The 23,470-nt window shown below is 35.6% G+C and overlaps 2 protein-coding genes and 1 long non-coding RNA gene across 5 annotated transcripts; 2 read left to right on the top strand and 1 right to left on the bottom strand.

The window, feature by feature from the left end:
• Window positions 1–1,059, top strand: LOC122589736. Its single transcript, XM_043762062.1, has one exon. The coding sequence runs from the start codon at window positions 94–96 to the stop codon at window positions 640–642; it is 549 nt and encodes a 182-aa protein (XP_043617997.1). The 5' UTR covers window positions 1–93; the 3' UTR covers window positions 643–1,059.
• Window positions 1,060–1,929: 870 nt separating this feature from the next.
• On the bottom strand, window positions 1,930–7,992 carry LOC122587437 (homeobox-leucine zipper protein ATHB-15). 2 transcript variants are annotated; one of them, XM_043759605.1, is made up of 18 exons: window positions 7,299–7,990; window positions 6,289–6,448; window positions 6,111–6,199; window positions 5,928–6,018; window positions 5,721–5,816; window positions 5,537–5,650; window positions 5,369–5,452; window positions 5,116–5,271; window positions 4,941–5,015; window positions 4,754–4,860; window positions 4,037–4,229; window positions 3,770–3,955; window positions 3,600–3,677; window positions 3,361–3,495; window positions 2,722–3,047; window positions 2,511–2,616; window positions 2,269–2,418; window positions 1,930–2,184 (listed from the first exon to the last, which is right to left on the bottom strand). In XM_043759605.1, exons 1-18 carry the CDS (start codon window positions 7,517–7,519, stop codon window positions 2,038–2,040), a joined length of 2,514 nt encoding a protein of 837 aa, XP_043615540.1. In that variant the 5' UTR covers window positions 7,520–7,990; the 3' UTR covers window positions 1,930–2,037. The 2 variants fall into 2 exon arrangements, with proteins under 2 accessions (XP_043615540.1, XP_043615539.1); XM_043759604.1 differs by having other exon boundaries at window positions 3,770–4,229; window positions 7,299–7,992.
• An 8,277-nt stretch (window positions 7,993–16,269) lies between these two features.
• On the top strand, window positions 16,270–19,168 carry LOC122590232. Of its 2 annotated transcripts, none has more exons than XR_006322427.1 (4): window positions 16,270–16,382; window positions 16,489–16,581; window positions 18,047–18,105; window positions 18,975–19,168. It is a non-coding gene; the product is annotated as an uncharacterized LOC122590232 (long non-coding RNA). The 2 variants fall into 2 exon arrangements; XR_006322426.1 differs by having other exon boundaries at window positions 16,484–16,581.
• The last annotated feature ends 4,302 nt before the right edge of the window (window positions 19,169–23,470 follow it).

Raw genomic sequence — 23,470 nt, 5'->3', positions numbered from 1 at the left:
TATATTCATCATCAAACTCTTTACATATCATCTCCAATTCAGTTCACCATCATCTTACTAAGTTTTTTAATAATTTGTTCATTGAAAGTCAACATGGCACCACATGGTGACACCATTGTTAGCTCATATGGTCAACCACATCCGTTTAGTAAGCCACCGAGACTATCGTCTGATGGGCTCAAACGAACGGTGTCTGACATGTCATATGAGTTGAAGAAAGAGGCAATTGACATCAACTCATTGTCCACCATATCTGAGGTGGTGGATGCCAAGTGTGAATGTTGTGGCATGGTAGAAGAATGCACACCCGAATACATGGAAAAGGTGCACAACCGGTTCTTAGGCAAGTGGATATGCGGCTTGTGTTCAGAAGCCGTCAAGGAAGAGATGGAGAAGAATGGTGGCAATAAAGAAGAGGCCTTGAGTAGTCACATGAACACATGTGTTCGCTTCAACAAACTTGATCGTGCCTATCCAGTTTTGTGTCAAGCCGAGGCAATGAGAAATCTATTGAAAAAGACTACTCTACGTGCTAAATCTTTGAGCCCAAGAGAACATCATGGCCAGGGGATCAAGAAAGCAGGTGGCATTGCAAGGAGTTCAAGCTGCATTCCTGCCATTACCAAAGAGATCAATTATTAATTAATAAGCTAATTACTATCATTTCACTTAATTAACTAGACACAATACACGCATGCATGTCCAACTATTAGTACGTAGGATTTTGCTTTTAGTATTAGTATATATAACTTCACTATATATGCGCAATTACATTCGAGGGACTGAGAGCAACACGATATATGTTCCTACTATATATACAAAAAGGAGCGAGGTTTAATTTTTTACTTTCAATTTGTGAGTTTGTTTTTAACCCATGACACATCCAGCCAACATATCTTGACCTGGTTATAGGGGTTTTTTTTTCAGGTGTTGGTTGTTTTTCAAAAGGGTTTTGGTTGTTGTTGTTTAGCTATCAATTGTAGCTATTATAATTGTATTGTTTGGTTGTTTTGTAAGTGTCAATTAAGTCATGTAATGAAAGTGAATAAATTTGTTTCTTATTATCTTGTATGTACTTAATTGGTTGTTTTCCTAAAAATAATCTACTTAATTTGTTACTGTATAGCATCAATGCTTCTATATATGTTTCCTTAATCTTAAACGGGCTAAGAGATCGACAAGAGTTACGCGAGACTTTTTTATTCTGATATATATACTCAATCCAACCCAAGTATCTTGTGACAGTCTTAATTAGACTTAACCATTTAGTAAATCAGGTGAAGCTATGTTCATATATTTACATCTATCTATTTCCGTTTACTCAAAGTTTTATCATCCATGTCCATATATATGTTGGATGCAAAAAAAAAAAAAAAATCTCAATGTAATACTAAGTTTTAAGCAAAATTAAAACATAGTTTGCGAAGAATACATTTAAAACTGCCTTGAAGAGTTAAATTATACATTTAAGTCGATCATTTCGGGTGATATTTGGATTATTCATGGATAGCATGGGCCATCCGCATCCATATTTTGGTTCATCCGATCCGTATCCGCTAAAGATGGATCACATGGAGTGATCCACCCACCGGATAGGATGACTATAGTGCTATTCCAAAATGTTTACGTAAATATTGAAGTTGAAACTTCGTGTATCAAGGAAACAAGATGTGTCACTAGATCATCCAAGTGGTGATTAAGTAGCTTATTGTCTAGCTCACCACTTCCAATTGACTTTAAAAACACTACGCTCCGTGAAAGATATTCTAGACAATTTGCATAAGTGATTTCAACACAGTTACCCTGAGTTAAATCACTTCTTAGCTTAAAAACACATCCAGGATACGCTGAAACAAACCAGAGATCGAGGCATAAGGTACGATCGATTCAAACTGAGAAGGTTCATAAATATTAAGTTACAGCACAAGGTACGATTCAAAAGCGATATGGATCAAGTTCGTAAACCAAATTGTAAAAGAGGCACGATAACGTTTACATGCATGTTCGCTTCTAAAAGATGAAACGACACCTGATTTATTAAACAAAAGACCAGTTAAGAAACATAAAGCAGATGCAGTGGCTATTTTCTTCTTCATTCAGCACCTTCCATGCCACTGCTCTCTCATAAGAAACTGGTCTCCCCATGCTCGATAAACATATCCCCCCTTGAAGACACCCAAAACCCTATAAATTAACCAAAATTGCACTTTAAGAGTAATTCTCAATAAAACTATATTTACTTTCTTGTTTCAAAACATAATACTTTACCTGTTGCATAATTTGTGGAAACTCTGAACAAAGGGTTTTTCGCCCATGTTCATCTAGGATCTTCTCCAAAGTAATCTCTTCAAGTGCAACAAGTGTGGTTTCAAGCATATCAAGACCAGCCTGGTTTGCAAAAGTGAAAACTGGCAACGCCTGCATAGATATTATGGTGGCAAAAAAAAAAGGTAAACAAAAAGAATCAAAAGTCATTTATATATGCATTTTGAAAATCAAACAAAACCGACCTTTAGAGAACAACACATGATTGCATTGGAATGGTGCCAAAGAGACTTAAGAATCGACTCATTTCCATGGCTGCCAGCTTTAAGAAGGTCCACCCCCAAGTAGCACCTGTGAGAAACCAGAATTATTATAAAAAAAAAAAAAAAAAAAACAAAACAAACAATATGCTAATACAATTTGAGGGTTAAGGTTGTCGAATCATATGTAACGTACCTGTAACTGTGGCTGATCCAACGAGCTAGAGTATGAGCTTCAGGAGTGCCCATGGGTGCCTGCAGACCTCCATTAGGGTTCAGGTGAGATGGAGACAGCGCCAACGCTACCCGCTGAACCGAGGAGATAATAGTCAACACATATTGACGAGCCATTGACGCTACACTTTGTTGCATGTGGCTCTCAAAAGCAAATTCGAATGCTATTGTCATCACTGATCTTGCAGTCCCGCTAGCAGTATTATGATCACCAGATAACTTATTCCCAGACCCACCTATTTCTAAAGCTGAAGCAAGATCAAGCGTGCGATTTGGACTTGAAGTCTCCTATATATATTAAGATTATCAATAGATCATAAACTATATGAACTGAAACCAAATTATAACTAAAGGGCTAATTGCATTCACGATAACCAACTCCAGTCCAGTTCTTAAAGCTTAGAAAAAACCATTAAAGTTTCAATAAAGTCAAAGCAACTAATTGAAAAAACATCTATTACGGTGATAATTATATCCGATTAATTCAATATGATGATATGCCATCTGACGTGTCTGTATCATTTGTCCATCCTGACTTTGTACTTCTAACATGTCACATGAAAACCAGCTTTCTTATGAACATGGATACATGGATTATAACCTTGCCAGAATCAAGAGGAATGATGCGAAAGCCAGAAGGCAAAAGAGGTGCATCATCAGCAAAAGAAGAATCAATTGGAGCAAATATAAGTTCAGCACACATGCCCGCAGCATTCTCATCCATTCCACTGCATAGCTATATGAAAAATACAAATAATTTGTATTAAGATTTGAATATTACAGAGTGCAATGCTTTTTTTTTCCTTGTAATTAAAACTAATATGAAAAAAGAGAGCATACTTGAAGAAGAAACATGTCTCTTGGCATTATGGGATCTTCTGGACATTGCTCACCCTCCAACTTAACAACTTCCAATAACTATAAAGTATTAAAATTTATTTATCCTCGGCCCTAAATTTCAACAGGGAACATGATAACTGGAAATGGAAATAAAATATGATGCAACTTGCCTCTTCATGCTCAATAGTATGAGCAAGGGGAAGGATAATTTGACCACCATAACTTCCTATTCGAGACCCTGGTATGCTACACGGTCCAAGTTTAACTGCTGTAGCTGAATAAGCATCGATATTGCTATCTGCCCACTCTGATCGATGCTCCCTTAAGAACCTAAGAAGGAGGGCAGGAGGAACATTCTGAAAAAATAACATAAAAATTGGATGAATGGAAAATGGTTGCCACTTGTAAAAACTGACCCAGCAACAAAAAAAACTTACCTGTAGAAGCATTGATGCTTTTGCACACATTACAGCATTACTAACAGGTGTGTATCCATTTGCAAAAGAACGATTCAATCCCATAAGCTTGTCAGGAGAGGAATTCACAAGAATAGTAACATCATCGATACCATCATTATCTATCATTGACCAACCTTCGTCAGTAAACCCATTGATAGCCTCATTAAAACCCCTGCCAACAATTAATCCAACAAAATTCAAAGCTATGAACCCTGGAAATACAACAAAAGAATCTACCATTTGCATACACTTTAATCTACCGGGCTTGGGCAAAAAAGGATTGTAAATTGGTACAACATGTTAAACATGTTTACAATATAAGCTCTGAGAAATATAGAAAGCTATAAGAACTTTCATTGATGATTGTAAACAAGTATTCATACTTATTAAAAATATCCACATCTTTAATTATATAGATCAACATGTAATATCCAGTTTCCTTGCAGTTTTACTTGAGTTATGAAATTGTGTGTAACAAGTTGATCTTTACTCTTCTAAGCAATTATTTCACACATGTATAAGTAAGAATTATCTTATGGCTTTATATATGTTCCACACTTATGAAGGCAGACATCTTTTACATGTTTACGGGCATGAACAACTTCATATACATATTCTTAAGCCACGTGGAAAAAGGTGTGTGCAAACCACATATTTGTAGTAAAACTCGTAAAAATAATAATTATAAGATCATACCTGCTTAACCTCTGGCTAAGTGCTCTTAATGCTGCGGGTCTACGGCCCCAATTAGGAGCACTAGGTTGGGAAGCTTCTTGGGCAATCTGTCTAAGCTGGCGTAAAGCCTATTGAAAATTGGAATCTTATAGCACCTATTCCACAATTATATACACACAAACGCTGTTTAACGATATTGAAATATTACCATCATCGTCATCTTTTGAGCAAGAATGGCTGGTGATTCATACAACGGGCGTAGCACCTCAGGTACACTGCATGCCTATATTTTAATTATGCATACACAATGATTGAGAATATAAACATAATTAAACATAACTAATTAGCTATGAACATATCAAAATATAGGATGATCTTGATACCTCTAAGTTCATATGATCAACAATGTGAATAATAGAGCCACCTCCTTCACACGGTCGAATAAGGTAACCACTAGGCAGCATTTCGGCTCGGACAAAGTTCTGAACTGCTGGCATGCTCGGACCGTTTTGAGTGTTGCTTAGTGATCTTTCGCAAACCTACATATCATATGCCACCAGATAACTTAAAGTTAATCCTATTAGCAGACTATAAATCAAGAACTAAAATAGGGGATAGATTACAATAGTTATATACCACTAGACTGCCATCTTCTGAAGCAGAAGTATATCGCAGCAGCCAAAAATCACGAGCAGTGGCCAAAGTTGTCGGAGCATAAAGCTAAACCATCAAATAAATATTTAGAAATTAGAATTAGTGAAAAACGTGTATTAGCAGTTGACTGTCATTACAAGTAAATCAAACCTGCATGTACAAAAGTTCAATGGTTCCACCATTGGCAGTGGGCAACAAGTTGACCACATCAACAGCTCGGCAATCACGATACCATGAGGGGCGATCCTTGAGGATCTCAGCAACCTAACGCAAAAAATTAGAATTTTCCAAATAACTTTTCAGTTGATCTAAAATGTAAATTGGATTCACTCACCCTTGTAGGCTCAAGACTGACCAGGCCGCAGGCTCTTGCCGCCACACCAATGCAACCATGAGAAATAGCAACGATTCCAATGGAATCCGGACCAGGCTACCACAAACAAGAAATGAAAACAATTCGACAATTCAGATAACCAAACAAATTACATAATCTAAAATCAATGAAAACTGAAGTTATAATCGTAAGAATATCTATATATACCTTCATTCCAGGCATTTGGACCCACTCAACAGCAGTTCCAGTAGCCTTCGATAGAAACTCTGTTAAAGTTTCTTCAGCAATGGACAAAAGTCTTGAAAACAGAACATTTTACACAAAGTTAAGATTTAATAACCAACCCCAGTTTATAAAAAAACATATAGATGAATTGTTCACAAGACTAACCCAGCAGGACTAGCATCCTGTGGTGGATTCTGAGTCAAATGACTCGTCACCACCGACTCGCAACTCATATCTTTTGAAGCATCTGTTGTCTGCAGTACCCAAGATATCTCTTTTGCATATTAGTTTCATGAAATATAATACCAGTGAAATGTAGATAATCCGAATTAACAGTGCTCACATTCTGAGTATGCTGGCGAAAATACCCATTTTCATACACCAAATGTGACACTTGCTTCTGCAATCGGTCATTTTCTTCCATAAGGAGTTTGTTCATTGCTGACAGTTTTCGGTTCACACCTTGAAGGCGTGAAGCCTCCCTCCTCTGTTTTTCTCTACATCTATACATTAAAACAAGAGCAAATATTCACAAAATATAAAAAAGTTCAAACTAAAAAAGTTAGGAAACTGAAGAAGTTATAAAGATTCCTACACTCATTTAACCATCTTTAAAACAAATTAAGAATGCCAGACTTAACAAACTATCAATATGTAGATTAAGAAACGAAGATTTGCACACCCATTTGCAAAACATTTAAAGCGAACAACCTGACAGGGAAAATCAAAGAGGCTTCATAACATATAAAGCTATGAACTTGAAAAGGAAAATCAAAGATTTGCATACCAAAAAAAGGCCACAAACAAGCTACCAACTTGAAGAAAAAAAAAAAAAGATTGGCACAACCATTTACTAATGAATCTTTACATAACATTTAAAGCAATAAAACTTGAAAATTACATTTAATAAAGATTTGCTAGCCATTGGTTATTATAATTTTTTAGAACGACAAACTATCCTACACCTAAACTACAAGAATACCTAGGATGCAACCAAGGACATCCGAAAAACCCCCAAATAATCCACCCCACGGATACGAGAAGTGAGACTTAAACGCGGTTGGAATACCCCTAGGTCAAGACCTTATTAGTGGGCCATCAACCCCATTGGCATATCCCTAAGGTTATTACATACCGTTTGATGATCATTGTTAGGAATCAGTTACTTTCACATACTACAATTAAATTCGGGTTAACCATAAAACAAAGATTTGCATGACTAAAACAATCATCAATTATTTAATGTACCCAATCCCACCATGGACAGGATGTAGGAAGGGGGAATGTAGACCGTCATACCAATACTTCTAAAAAAAGATATTGTACTAAAGAAAAAAGAATGCTTTATTGTACCTTCTATTCTGGAACCAAACTTTGATCTGTTTAGGTTCAATGTTAGAGAGAATAGGACATTCACGAATGAGTTGTTGTCTCCTAATTGAACTTGGTTTTGGACACTCATGATATAGTCTTTCCAATGCTTCAATCTGCTCAGGTGTATATCTAACATACTTCCCATTATCAAGTATTCCCCCTTTCCCATCATCATTATTGCATGCCATCCCCATCATCATCTTATACTCCTATATAATTTATATATTTCTATATTATATTGAAAACTGAATAACAAAAACAGAAGGGAAAACTCACCCCTTTCACCTTCTTTATTGAAAACTAATCAACACCCTTATCTCAAACTCATCTTCACTTCAATAAAAACATGTCTTTTTTTTTTCTTTTTTAAGCACACCTTTTTCAAGATTCTAAATCTTGAATCTTTTTTGGTGGAACACAGAGTTATATGTATATGGTTTTACATCCTTCTGCAATAGTTCCTAGCCTTTGAAACATATATGTTGACTTTCTGTTGTTTTAAGTTACTAAAAGATCATCAAACATGATGAAAATAAATGAAGATCTTTAAAAGGATTGTGTGAGGCTAGAAAACAGAGAGTAGTAAAAAGGAAAGATGGTGAGGTGAGGTGAAGTGAAGTGAAGTGAGTGGGGTTTGATATGATATGATGGACAAGTATTGTTGTTGTTGGAGTTACCTCATTTGTTGTTTTTGCTTTTATAAAATCTGTTTCTAATTTTATTGCTTTATTACACAACTGTCATATATCTATGTGTATGATACTATGCTATCTCAGCTGATGTCTGAAACTGCGCTGTCTGCCTGCAATGCTTACTCCATTAAATTTGGATTTTATTTGCTTTGATGCATACATATTGCGCCTTCCCTACTACTATTCCCATGATGGCCTAATGCCTAGCTCGGTTTACACTTTACAACCTTGGAAATGATCTTTATACAACACAAATTTACCGTACACAATAATATATGTATTAAATGGTTGTATAATACAACTGTCTAATGCATATATTGTTGTATATAACAAAATTGTATTATGTAGGGATCATCTCCCTTCATGTATATATATAGAAGATCTTTATCTTTATTTATCGGTCAAATGACTTCTTTTTTGCATGTGGTGAGTATTAATATCAGGGGACGTGGTACACTGGTACTAAGCTTAGGTGTAAAATATATATGTTTTTTTAATCCATAAAATTTATGGGGCTCAAGCATTTATACAAGAAAATTTTTAAAAAATTGTAAATGAATGGTTCTACACCTAAACTTAAATGTCAGACAGCTTTATATTCACTTTTCCCTTGATATTATTATTAATATAACTAATATGTTTAGTAAAAGTTAAAAAGAAATACAATCTAATATACTAGGGTAGCAGATGAGACCTAATATCCACATTATTTATTTATTTTAAAGAATAAAAACAAGTCTTTTTCTAATCTTACTTAGGTTGGTCATACGGATTTAAAGTGTAATTTATCCACGTAATAATTTATAATTTTTTTAAAAGGTTTTAGGGTTTATGATTTGTGGGAGTCCAATTTTCTACTGTCTACATATTATATGTTGTATCCATAAGCAGAGACGGATCTATAATAGTACTAAAAGGTAGATCCTAGGAGCTACCTAAAAATTAAAATTGTTATAGAGTTATCTAATTGTATTGACTAGGAGTTGCCTTGAATATGTACTAGGAACCACCTTAGAATGACAAATACCTTTCTGAGCTTATTGATTTGAAGATTTTGAGAATTTCCAGAGCTCTTTGGGTTTAATTTATTTATTTTGGTGTGAGATGTAAATGTGTGTTTTCAAGAGAAGAAGACGAAAAGGTAGCAGGCATAGTGGTTGCTTTCTTTTTATTATTGTAATAAACTTACATTTTAGTACCTCTAGTTTAACTCATGTTTCAAAAATAACACAGTATTAGTCATGGGATGAAGTAAATAGTACAAAGCTACAAATTGAGATTTAGATTTTCTAATCATATTACGGAGTATATGTCATATGCATATCTCTGTTTTTTTCACTTTTTAATTTATTTTATCAAAATTTAATATACAGACATAAAACATTATAACCTACTGAATAAACCTATGATAAAACATTTTCCGTTTTCTAGAACTTATTTTATGATAACTTGAAATATACTTATTTTTTAATTCTTAAGTCTTGAACTATTTAATTGACTATATATACAAAATTTAATTAAAACTTTTAATATAACATTAATAAAAAAAAAATTAAAGTATTAAATTAAATTGTTTCTTTTTCTCACTATTACTTATTATAGTGTTAATATTGACCGGTCTCAATCTGACCTGGTCAACTAAACATTCACTTTTTTGATTTATACTAAGTCAATAAGGACAAACCTAATTCAAAAACCTCGATTCGCCATTGTCCATAAATAAGATGCATTTGAGAAAATAAAAATAAAAAAAATCGAATACACTAACTAAATTTATGAATATATACACCAACAAAAACAATATATTTAGTTATGTATACCGATGTGAAATATGAGATGGATAATGGATTAATGAACAAAATTGTTTAGGCCTAAACTTAGATTTTAAACTGGTTAATGATTATCGTAGAGTGGATCGCATGGAAAGTAAATATATAAAAAGGAAAATGATTGGGTAAAAAGGTTGGATAAAGACAAAGAGAGTTAAAGAGACATCATGATGGTGGTTTTTTGCATGCGCCTTGGTTTTTTCCTTCCTTCTTTCTTTTATTTTTTATTAAAATTTAAGACATTGTAAATTTGAGGTTACACTTTTTTAGAAAACAAAAAAAAAAATATAAACACCTCCAGAAATTTGTGTCTATCCCGAGTTTAATTCTTGAGAATGTTTTACGAGTAAGAGTTTGTTTTTTTATACCTTAAATGAATATAGCATTATTAAGGTCTCTTGTAGGATTTAAAACTCTAATTCATTAAGATGAAACCCGAATACACCTGACTCCTTAGGGTGGGGGGAGTGCTTTCCCGCCGCTCCCCGCTTTTTCTCTTCCTCCCCTCCCATTCTTTAAATGCACGGAATGTCTTCCCGCCCCTCCCCACCCTAATCTGTTTTATTTACTTTCCATTTATTTTTAACCAACTAAATAAAAACTTTAATTTAAAACAAATATTACTAAAACCATAAACTAGTTAATATTAATACTAAAATCATTACATTACATTATACAACTAAAATCATTAAAACACATTACATTTCATTATATTATTAAAATTATTCTAAACATTACATAAACCTAAGTCTCGCCGTCTCGGAATAGTCCGAGTCCACACTACTGTCGCCGTCGTTACGATGAATGTACCAGGCTTCAAGAGACTCGGTAGCGTCCCCGGGTTGACGAGATACGTACTCCTCCTCCGGGTGAGTATGATAGTCTACATGCTGACCACCACCGACATTGCCTTGCAATAATAACGTGTGGTCAAGCGTGGCTGAGAAAGTGGAAGAGGCAGCGGTAAGCTGAAAAATAATTTGGTTCAGCTAGTCGATCTTCTGCCGAAGATATACTATATACTCAATTTCGACAGTGTTCTGAGCACGATCGGGAGCTTCTATTCGGTTGATTTCAGCTTCGTAAGCCGCCTTTTCGTCGGATACACTATCAATGACAGTGTTCACTTGAGATCGGTGTCTGTCATGGTTGACCATGTGGGCTTGCATCGACATCTTAACATCCCTTAGGTTCATGTTTGCCATTTGTGTGTGTTGTGTGTAGAGAATGAAGAAGAAAAAGAATAGAATGTAAAAATGAAGAAGAAGAAAGAAAAAAGAAGGAAATAAATAAAGAAGGTTTTGGACCGTTACTTGAGGGGTCAACCATTTTTTTTTATTATTTATTTAAATTCTAACGTTCATATGCGAGATGGAGCCAGTGACCAAGCTCTCGATTTCACTCACCTCCAAACTGGTACCTGGGGGAGGTGTTCCCTTCAGTACCGGACCGGTACCGGTTAGTACCTAAACGACTCCGTCCACCCTTAGAGGATACCCCCCCCCCCAAAACGTCTCAAGGATATAAAAAAAATTTCTTTTCATATTAAAAGTTCACCCGCTAAATGTTATGTTATGTAACCAACATTTTAACTATAACCGTATTTGGCAATATCCTAAGGTATATTATTTCTAAAAATATTTTAACGGGTTCAGGCGATAAATGAGGGTGACATGTTCTTCATTTGTCGACCAATTTAGGTGCTACTGGAAAAAAGGTGTTTCATGCAATAATGGTGCTAACATGTTGGTGCATATGGAGAGCAAGGAACGACTTAATCTTTAATGGGTGTTCTTGGTCTAGTCAACGAGTTTTTGAGGACATTCAGTGTCTTGGCCTCCTTTAGATTAGAAGTCGGGCAAAAACTCTCTCAGCGACTCGGTCGAAATGGAGAAGTTTTTCTAGTATGTAATTATTGCATTCTTTTGTTGTAAATATTTTTGCTGTGTACTTAACTTGGTGTTTGACTCCTAGTGTTTAATAAAACTAGCCATTCCAAAAAAAAAATGAGGGTGACATTGACACATATGCCACTGTGATTGTGGACACAAAGAGTAATGTTTGCATTTACTAAGGCCGCTCACTAAGCGGTCGTCGACCACTCGTCGACGAGTTCGTCGATGAAGCTAGCTTAAGGAGTAAGGTCGTCGACAGCTTCTTCGTTCAACCCATCTCGTTCGGTGGATGATCAAAGACGAGGCAGGGAGCGTGTGTGGGGTCTGTTTTAACGTAAACCAAAAAAAATGATTTTTTTCAAAATCTTTTCAAAATAAACGGCTAGTTTGTTATTCTTTTTTCCCTACTTTTCATCTATATATACTACCTTCTCCACATTTCCTTCTTCACCACTTTCCATTTCTTCACAACTCCTTTCATTTTTTCTTCACAATATCAACAAAATCTTTCACTCCCACTACATCTCTAAACCATGTCAAACAACAACGAAAACCAAATTCACGACCTTTGGAATCACTTTCTAGAAAACCCGATGCCGGGAATGCCCCCGATGCCGCCTATGCCGGCTTTGTCGTCAACTAAACAAGGCCAAACAAGCCATGCTTCAGGCTCATCCAACCCGACCCCAATGGGTCCTTCACCCCTTGCCTCGTTAACCCATATTCTCAAGCGTATTACAATCAAATTGGTTACAATCCAGTTATGGGTCAAAAGTGGACCGAGTCTCAACGTTTGGTGTTAATGCAAGCCCAAATTCAAGCTCAAGTGCAAGCTCAAATGGCATTTGACTATCACCACCACCAACAACAAATACCAAGAACGTCACAACCGCCATTGATTATCAATGAAAATGTCTCCGACAAAAATAGTGTTGCGTCTGCCGATGATGAAGATGAAGCTGTGGAGGTGGGTCGTGGGAAGAGGCGCGCCACAAAACCGAGAGAGAAAAGGAACTGGGAAGATGATGATATACTGTTGTTAGCACGGTGTTGGGTGCATTGGTCTCAGGACCCGGTGGTGGGTAATAGTCAGACGGAGGGTATTTTTTGGAAAAAAGTGGTGGAGATGTTTAACAACGAAACATAACACGCAACACGTACGAAGAGCCAAATACACGACAAATGGAAGAAAATTAAAAAAGGTGTTAAGGCATTTGGTGCGGCGTTGAAGAAGGTTAGCAAGCACGGCTGACAAAGTGGGGCGGATGAACAACAAGTGGTGGATGCGGCTGTGAAACTATACAAGAAACAAACAGGAGAGAAATATTGGCATTACCAAAGTTGCTATGACCTTCTTAAAACCTTGTCCAACTTTTGGAATGAAAACGAGGCCACGAGTAGTCAACAAGCTCCGGCGGTAGATTTGACCGCCGATGATGTTCCATTAGGCGGGACCCCCATTCCCACCCCACCCCGGTCCCATTTGAGGCCTTATTTGGGTCAGACCCCATTAGGCGACCACCGGGTCGTAATGTTAGCCGCAGGTTGTCTAGTTCATCTGATGTCACATCGGGCCGATCTTTAGGTTCTGAAATGGCTCAGCTCGTTAGTTCTTATCTTCAAGAACAAAAAGAAGCCTTGCGACAGGCCGAGATTAGAGATGCCATGAAGGTTTTGGCGAGACCAATTCCAACGGGCTTGTCGCAAACCGACTTTGAATCACATATGAGATATAGTCAATACTTGCAAGAGAACTATGCAAGCTCGTTTTATGCACCGGCGGCACAGCCGGGTCCTAGCCACGTCCAGGAGGAGGAGGACCAGACCGCCGTCGACAAGTAGTTTTTTTTTTATACTCGTAATGTTTTATTTTTCCTTGCAATGTTATATTTTTAAGTGTGTTATGTGTTTTTTTTTAGTTGTAATGTTTTATTGTAATGGTTTTTTTTTTTTTTGGTGGTAATGTTTTATTATTAATAAAATTAAGTTTACTTTTAATTTTGTGTAAATATAAAATAAAATAAATAAAAAGTGTGGAAGGGGGTTATAGGGAGTGATTGTGGAAGAGGTGGATGAAGAGAGAGAAAAACTAATGTGGCAGTGTAGAAGAGGTGTGGAAAAGGGAAATATGAGATATGCTTAGGGAGAGGCCTAAATCAGATCATAACATTTGTGGGGATACCTTTCCAACTTTTGAGGTTTTCCCATTGGACCACAAACAAACTTTTTCCACCTTCCAAATACCATTTTTAACATTGCTTATATATGAGATGTATATCCGTACAATGCGACGGTGATTATAGTAACGATGACAGCGGTGTGGTTGCAGCGATGGCGGCGGTGTCGGAAGCGATGGTGGTGACAGGTTGTGGGGGCGGTGGTGGGGGCGACAATGATGGTGAATGTTTAAGTATGTTAAAGATGGTAGTGTACATAGTTATTGAGAAAAGAGGGATGAGTGGATGTTTTATATAGTAGTATAGATAGTTTAGAAGGGACGAAGTTTTTCCTTGATATGTTGTCATGTCTTTGAACGAACTATTATGAGGTTTACCTCTTACTAGGTATTAGGTGGGGCCGCAAGGGGCTCTCTAACATAGACCTGATTAAGACAAAATTGTCTACACTCTCCAGTCTCCATTACGTATTCGATGAACATCTGACAAAAAAAAAAACTCGTATTGTTATAAAATAAAATGATAATAAAAAGAGTTGTCACATAAATTTTCTAAATTTCCAATCATGATTCAATCATATAGAAAAGGTTAAAGTCATTCTGTAATCATGAGTTAATTATCTTTAAGCCCCTTATTACAAACAAACAAACTGTTTCGCTCATATAACAATTCGTCTAAACGAGAGGTAATTCTTTTAAGTATGTTGGATAAAATGATAACAAGCATGGATTATTATTTTTGAAACGTAAATTTTGGTGGAAATTTCGTGTCGCGATTCGAAAGCGGTAGGTCTAGCATCTTAACCGGTTCCGCACTAGATAGCTCTTTCGAAGTAAAAATGTCTATTTCAAATACCCAAGGGGGAAACCCCCTTCTAATCCACCCAAAAACACGACAATTAATAGAGGTAAACCTCTTCAGACTTGAACCTGAGTATGTTCAAGTCACGTCCTCACAGAAGGACTACCTATATCTTAAATTTGGTGGAATGAGGATTCGAACCTGGGACCTATAGGTCATCAAAAAAACTCCAAACCACTATACTAACTTATCATCTTATAATGGAGTATTATAAAATGATTAATTTGTAGGAAAGTATAACAACTAATAATAAAAAGAAAAAGAAGCCATCCGACGGTATACAATGGATGTCTTCCTAGCATAAAAACAGTTTTCACGGTGGATCAGTAGATGTCTTATTGATATGTATAAGACGAACAAGATTTGTTGGTAGTAACCGATGAGCTCTTTGGTTGTGACCGATTTCACAACTCGTTTTTTTTTTTGGATTATAGTCTATGGATGTAACTAAATATCACAAAATGTTTATGTTATGTAAAGATTTCGTAAAATGTCTATGTAATATAATAAACTTTCAAATCTTGGTTATTAGATGTACTTAAGTATATATGGTAACCACATAATCTGTCATGTGTAAGTTTTTGATTGGTCAGATACATCCAATAATCGGGATTTGAAAGTTCATTACATGACTTAGATATTTTACAAAATCTTTATATAACATAAACATTTTGTCAGATTTTTAAAACTAATAATTCGAAAATTTGCATTCAGTGGAACAAAGAAATCATAATCCGAACTACTCATTGCTATATGATAGTCCTTCCAAACAACAATCTATGAATGGATAAATATGAATGGAAATATTCGTATGCTGGATTGTTTCAATACTACTACTAAAAGTTTCCTTGTGATAACTTGGACTCAATTGTGAGGGATTACCATCGAACATATTTGGACACCTTTTCTATATCTATACCCAAAGAATTAGGATTAAGAAATTATGCATATTTTTTCTTCTTAAATTATCCCTATTTAAACATAAAATTCTTTATATCCTCCTTTAATTTCCTCAAATCTCTCTAATCATTACACATTCTCATCGACCTTCCATCACCTGCCGCCCTCCTTCTCCACCACCTCCCTCGATCTCCACTACCGCACTTCATCTCTAACACCGCCGCAACGCACGCGCACTATTTTCGTTAGTTGTAAAGAAGATGCCTTTAAAGTGTTAAAAACAAAGGAAACGTTGCAGTGTAAGCCCCAACTAAAAAGGAAGTGATATTTGTACCATTTATTTTGATTGATGTACCACAATTATGCAATACTGACTTGTACACATGGGCGGCACTACATACACCCGAGGGGTAGCCGGGGCTACAAATAATAACCCGTGATTTATTTAAAATAATATTAACAGAAAAATAGCTATGAAATAAATAAATAAAATTAGGATAAATACATTTAGTTGAAAAAGGGTTTGACTCAGATATTTAGAACGTGTCTAAAGCCCATTAACTGACTCCCCACTTATCACGTCCTCTATCAGAAAATATGGGCTGAGTTGGTATTATATACCCTTTAATCTCTATTCGGCTTAACAATCATAACATCACAGCTCTCTATTGGGTGGGAACGAAGAGGAAGGAGTGAGCAATAGGTTAAGGTAGATCCTGAACCATATATAAGTATAATTGTACACTAATATTTACTGATTATGACTCGAGAGTTTCATTCGGTTTATTAACCATTCGAATATAAATCAAGGTCAGTGGAGAAGGGCAGTACAACAAGTAGGTTAATCAGCGGGTTTAAGAGTTACAAGGAGAGTGTCGTCTTGCGGGGTTTTGATATCATCATTGAAGGTATAACTGCAGTCATTCTGGTCTATTAATCATGTGTCCTACTGTTCTTACTAGTCGTACTTCTAGTCCCTTTAGGCATGTCAGATTCATGTGGCCGGATATAACCTGTGGCATTATAGTTAATGGTTACAAGATCATAGTTCGTGTTTAGAATCAGCATCAGATCATAGATCATAATCTGATTATACAGTAGTTAATAAAGCAGAGTCTTGTGATATTTAATTGTCGTGAGGGAAGGTTAATCGGGTAGCAATACGAAAAATAATGTTAGGCTTATTATACTTTGATGTCGGTTGAGCCAATATGAGCCGAGTCGGTAATCGTCTAACGGGTCATCGGGTAAAGGTACAATGTGGGTAAGGAAGGTGACTACATGAAATTTTATAAGTATCTGTACATTTTTCTTAACCTTGAAACTAAGATTATGTTTAAAAGTATATGACAAGGGGCATTTATTTCCTTAGCTACATACCGAAAACCATCAGGTGTTATAAAAGACAATTATAAAAGACAATGACTGATTATTAATTTGAGTAACACTAAAGTACAGGTTTTGATTCTGTTATAAGGTATACTGGCATATGTTTTGATGAACTAGATTAACTGCTGATACATGTATATATGTCTAATAGTCTAAGAAAATGTCGGGTTACATGTATTATCTCTCTAAGTACTTCATTAGCAACAGCAGGTTATGGTTCTAATAAAAGATGGAATGTTTAGATGCTGGTCTTATTTCAGATAGTACAAATGTCTATATACCATCATGTTTTCATAGAGTCTTGTCGGAGACAGTTTTAAATAACACTCCAGAACCATTATACCTATGTTATAGAGAACCAAAGTGTCATGTATATTTATAAGTATATATGAGACTGATTATGAACCTTTCCCCTAAACTAGTTGTAGCTTAACTTTTAACTCAAAAATAGGATTTGCTCTGCAATGAAGTTGGGTCAGACGTATATACATCAGCAACTTACTGAATTTTATACGCCTTGCTATAAACGTTTATTTAAGGGCTCAAGGTCGTTCTATAAATAGTTTTTATTCATTAACCAGAAGCACTGTCCTATATATCATTTTTAAAGTATCCAATTATAAACTATTGTAACTAATAGTAAGAGTTTTCAAATTATTTTATGAGCTTATATGCTGTACATGGAAACGAACAGATTTTGGACAGAAACATATAATCACCTTATATATATATATATATATATATATAAACTTATATTCTAGCAGATTAGTATATAACCTGATGCTATATTTATACCTTTAAAATAGGCCGGGTCGTCAAGTTTCATTATAATTAGTCATCAGTCCCGATCTGGCTCATTGGCTCAGCATAACAATGGAATACTCCTAGTCACTATTAAGGTAAAATAGAGAACGGAGAGGGGGTGTTAAGAAATAATAGGAGTAACAGCTTCAGCCAGGTTCTAAATAAATCTCTTTGATGTAGATCGTGTTAACCGTTGTGGTGGATCCTTTGGACGTTGCTAGCTTTAAATACTAGTCCAGGTACGGATGCCCGTACTTCTTCTTTCAGCGTTACTCTTAAATGATTTTTGGATATATCTTTTTATTCTTCAAATGCTTTGTGACTTCATTATTTCATTCTCTTTTACATGAGCTAAAATATATTTTTGAGATTGATAAATTCGAAACCTTGATTTGAGAAAAACCCTTGTTGAAATATGGTGCTTTGATATTTGTTTCATTTGAGCTAATGCATTGTGAAAATACTTGTGGTGTAAGGCTGGATTTTTGTGAACTTGTGAATTATTGAAACCCTTTAGTGTAGTCAGGAGTTAGGAATACCGAGTTAACTACCTGTGGAGGTACCACATGCATGTCATTGTGGCGACCAATGGCATGACACTATCCGTGGCGGTGTGATCAGTCCACGACGTCTCCACTTTTGTTATATGATATGTGATTGTGATATGTGATTATGCTCGTGGGAGAGCCTTTATGATTATTTGTGGAGGCGTATGGATGCATCCTAGGCTATATTATATGATTATTGTGCGGTTGTGTGATGTAGTGCCATACACACCTTCCAGGCTGGTACACTCAGAGGCGCGCATCTGGTGTATTAACTTTTCTTATGATATTATGATTATGCACCGGGAGTGTGCACTTTGGATATTGATATGTATTTAGGGATACTCGGTATAAAACAACCCAAAACCTTTTTTTTTTATTCGGCCTTAAAATATTTTACTCTGGAGTTAAGGGTGGTACTTGTTGGAGACTTTCGGAATTAAAATGATTTGATTTAAATCTTTATTCTTATTTCATTATATCATTATTATTCTTTATTGTTATCAACATCCGCGCACTGAGCAATTGGCTCAGCCGCATTTTTTTTCTTTTCCATGCGGCAGGTAATCAGGGGTGATATGGGACGAGTGAGAGTGACACAAAGACTTTGGAGGCTCTTAGAGATTACGTTTTTATTTCAGTATTATTAGTAACTTTAGACCTTCTTAATCTTTTGAGAATAAATCATGTTGGAGGATTTGAACCCTAGGCTGCTTGGAAACTTATTTATTTATCGTAATTCAAGACCTTTTTAGTATTTTACTGTTCTTTTAGCATTTGATGTAATTCCCTATTTCATTCCGGAATGGGGTGTTACACTACAGGTCCGTTTCGTCCGTGAAGTGTGAAGTTTTTTAAAATTTTTTATAATATGTATTGGTGCTACGAGTTTAAAAAAATAGGATACCGGTCTTATTGAAAAACAATTATACTTTTATACATCATTTAGAAAGAAAAAAAAGGTTGGATATAGATACCCACTAATTTAATTATAATTTATAAATATTTTTATAAATTTTGGTCCAATTATAACCATATATCATATCTCAAATCTATCCCCTTTCTCCATCAGTAAATCAGTAATCACTTTTTTTATTATTAAATAAATGGGTAATCACTTCTAATTGTTTATTTTTTAGCACTTTAGCATCTCATTTAGTGATTTTGTGTATTTGTCAATTGTGATATTTTAAAAATTTTGATTTTAATTGTACACTTTTATGTTACCTCAATTGTGATTGTGTATTTGTCAATTTATCATTTTGAGGTTGAAAATTTAAACATGGTTTTGGATATGCAAATTCTAAAGTTTAGCGACCGTTTTAGTCAAACTAACTTTAGTTTTGTCCGTTGCAACTGCAACGGTTGAAAGATGCTTTTTGACAATGAAGCTTGTGAAGTCAGATTTGCGTAATCGAATGGGTGACAACTTAATGAATGGTTGTCTGATTTGTGGTATAGAGAGGGAGACACTTGAAAACATTCCAACTAAGAATGTGATTGCGCGCACGATATCGTATGAAAGAATGTAGATAACAACTTCCATGAGGCAAGTTGTTATTGTTAATCTTTTGTTATATAATAAAAAAAAGGGTAATTGAGGGAGCCCTAGGCTCAATACCACAATTGAATAGCCATCAACTCACCTCGTATGATCTATATGAAATCGGTACAATACCTCCATCATAATCCCCACATGATTAGGGTACCCCGAAGGATCGAACTCACATAATTAAAATTCATTGTGGACCTAGGCTTATCGATAACGAGTACCTTAAAGGATTTATTTTTTTGCCAAGCGGGGATCGAACCTGAGAATTTAAGGTCACCAAGTGTTTTTCTTACCACTAAGCTAGATAAATTGTGCTACGGGTCATTTAGATTCCTGGGTTCGCCACTGCTTGTACAGTCAATTATACAATTTGTATATTGGGGTACATTAATCAAAACTGATGGTACGAATATCACCTCCCCAACTGAAAAGGCCTTGTTTCACGAATATATTATGATCCAATCCAACTTTGCTACTGAGGTCATTTTTTTTTTTCTTATATACATACACACTTTTTTTAATGCGATTAACATAAAATCAACTTTAAATGTCTTTATTGCGATTAATATAACATCCCCCAAGATGTTAACCCCTAAATCTGAAACAATTATTTCATTTTAAAAAAAAAAAAAAAACTTAAACATCTTTTTTTGTTGTAACTTGTAAGGCAGCATGAACATTGTCAGCGGCCCATTGGGCCCAATGAGACAAAGGTTGATTCAAAGTTCATCATACATACATACTGGGCTAACTCAAATGGTGTTTTTTACGGAAAGCCCTTTTTGGCTCTGGCTTCGGTATAGGTTGTGCTTTTCGAGCGTGCATCACTGCGGAAGCAAGCCCCTCTCTGGCACATTTTATGCTTCCAGGACCTTCTTCCCAGATTCGTGCAGTTCTTCTTACGAGATTGTGTTTTCAACAGTAAAGAAAATATACATATTTTAAAAAGAAAAGGCATATACTTCTTATTATGATATTCTCAACTCTATATAAAAGTGGGGCGACTCTCTGACAATCGTCACGGACTAGTCACGCAACCAAAACAAGAGGAGTTGAGAGTTAAGGAAATGTCCCTCCTCCACTCCTTTATTGACAAGTGACCACTACTAATCATAAGGGGCATTCCCCCATTCCTTTTCTTTTTTTTGATTTGTAAATAAAAGAAACCACTTTTTATTAAATACAAAAAACATAATACTTTTTATTAAATAAAAAAAAATACTACTTTTTATTAAGAAAAAAAAACATCACACTTTTTATTAAATAAAAAACAAAACATCATACTAAAAAACATTACATAAAAACTCGAAATAAAACTAATCAGAGTCGTTGCGGTGCTAACATAATCTCGAAGATCGGCGAAGGGATCGACTAGAGGCTCGAAGTCATGTGGTGTGTTCGCCCAAAGATGGTCAATCAAATCTGTCGTTAGCATGTTGTGGGTTTCACGGTTTTTTACGGCATGCAGATTTTGGATCCGAACTTTCATTGGAGTTAGATGCCTCCAATAATCTGGATTTAGGCTCGGTTCTTGGGCGTTGTAGTCTTGGCATACGCCCTTGTTTTCGTCCTTCAGGATCATGTTGTAAAATGATACAAGCGTAACAAACATCCTGGATAGCTTTTTTGTCCCAATAGAGTGCCAGATGTTTTAGAAGTTTCCATCATTTTTTAAACACACCGAAAGCCCGCTCAATACCCTTTCGTGCCGACTCTTGTTTTTTCTTAAAATGCCTTCTTTTTTCATCAATTGGGTCAAAAAAGGTCTTCACGAATGTAGCATATTCGGGATTGATGTCGTAGGCCAAATAGTACCCCTTTTCGTAATGGTTTCCGTTTGCCCAAAACGATGCTGCAAATAAAAATCAAACATTAATAATTAAGCATTTACAATTAGACATTAATAATTAAACACTTACCACTGGGTGCTGACCCGTTTATAATTTCCTCAAGAATCGGCGATGCTTCGAACACATTAATATCATTGTGCGAACCTTGCATTCCAAATCCAGAGATCGTTGGATGCTACAACCTGGAGTATCAATGACAGTCTACCCACATGCCCGCTTGTGTAAGTACCTCGCCATGCCGCCGGACACATCTTCCATGGTCAATGCATACAATCAATACTACCAATCATACCAGGAAAACCAAGAAGTTGTTCATGAATATCGTATATACGCTGCAGATCGGTCAGAGTTGGTCTCCGTATGTACGTTGGCCCATAAATTTCCCGTATACCTTTTATTAACAAATGTATATATAAGCATAAATATGTTGTATAAATAGTTAAGTATATATAAGTATAGATATACGTTGTAAAAATATTATTACCGATACAAAATTGTAGACATGTTTCCCTTGATGTTCGCTCGGACATCTTCAAATACTCATCAAGAAAATCACTATTCACGCCGTATGCTAATTGACGAATTGCAGATGTACACTTTTGTACCCCGGCGAACCCTCTTCTCCAAGTACGGTCATATCTCGTATGAAAATATGGGTACCTAGCCTCCAAATCACCGACTATCCGTTGAAATAAATTTTTTGTCATACGAAACCTTTTTCTGAAAAGTCTCGCGTTGTATCGCGGTTCATCACCAAAGTAGTCACGCATCAAACACTGTGTGCTTCAATACGATCATGGTCAACTGGTACTCTTCGGTGAACAATTGGGGCAGGTTGGTCAGCAACCCGTCGTCTAACTAGTTCGGCGACTCGAAGAATCACATTATAGACACGCTCTTCGTAATCGTCAGGGCGGTTAGAAGATCCAGATGAATCATCGTAATCCATATGGTGATTTTATAAGAAAATATGTATATGTATTTTGTTGAAAGAAAAAGATGAAGAAAGGATGAATATAGATCAATAGATATGTATTTAGATATGTGAATGTGTATATATATATATAAATATATATATAATGTGAAATGGAAATAAAAAAAATATAATAGAAATTATGTTGATTTCAAGGTGCAATGGCCATTTGGCCACAAAAGTCCAATTTAAAACGCGTTCGGAATGCTTTTTTAAGAGGTAGAACGCCCCTGGGGCCGAGACCGGGCGTTCCGGGGGCGTTTCGAACGAAAACTAAGGCATGGAACGGGCTACTCCTCTCAATCTCAATTGCATACCATTATTCTACACAACATAATACAGACTGAATACAAAAATTCCGAAACATTAATTTCCATATAACTTTTGAAATTTTAAAGTATATATACATATAATACAACTGGATAACATTCCAATTCCAACTTTCATCAATTTGCATAGCAATATAAACGTGTCAAAGTTTTACATGTTATTTAAGCTCATTTACATTGATTTTGAGCAATATAGTAATTGAGCTGGAATAAAAAGTTACTGTTAGGTGCCATGAGATGCTTCGACCGGAGGATCATTCACGGTGAAGATCCCAATATGATATGTTAGGTTAGTTTCATAAGTTAGAACTTGAAAGATCAATAATAAATATCAAACGTACTAAAACTCTTTTAG

This window comes from Erigeron canadensis, chromosome 2 (genome assembly GCF_010389155.1).
Source record: "Erigeron canadensis isolate Cc75 chromosome 2, C_canadensis_v1, whole genome shotgun sequence".
Lineage (NCBI taxonomy): Eukaryota > Viridiplantae > Streptophyta > Magnoliopsida > Asterales > Asteraceae > Erigeron > Erigeron canadensis.
This window is presented reverse-complemented; position numbering and strand designations above follow the sequence as displayed.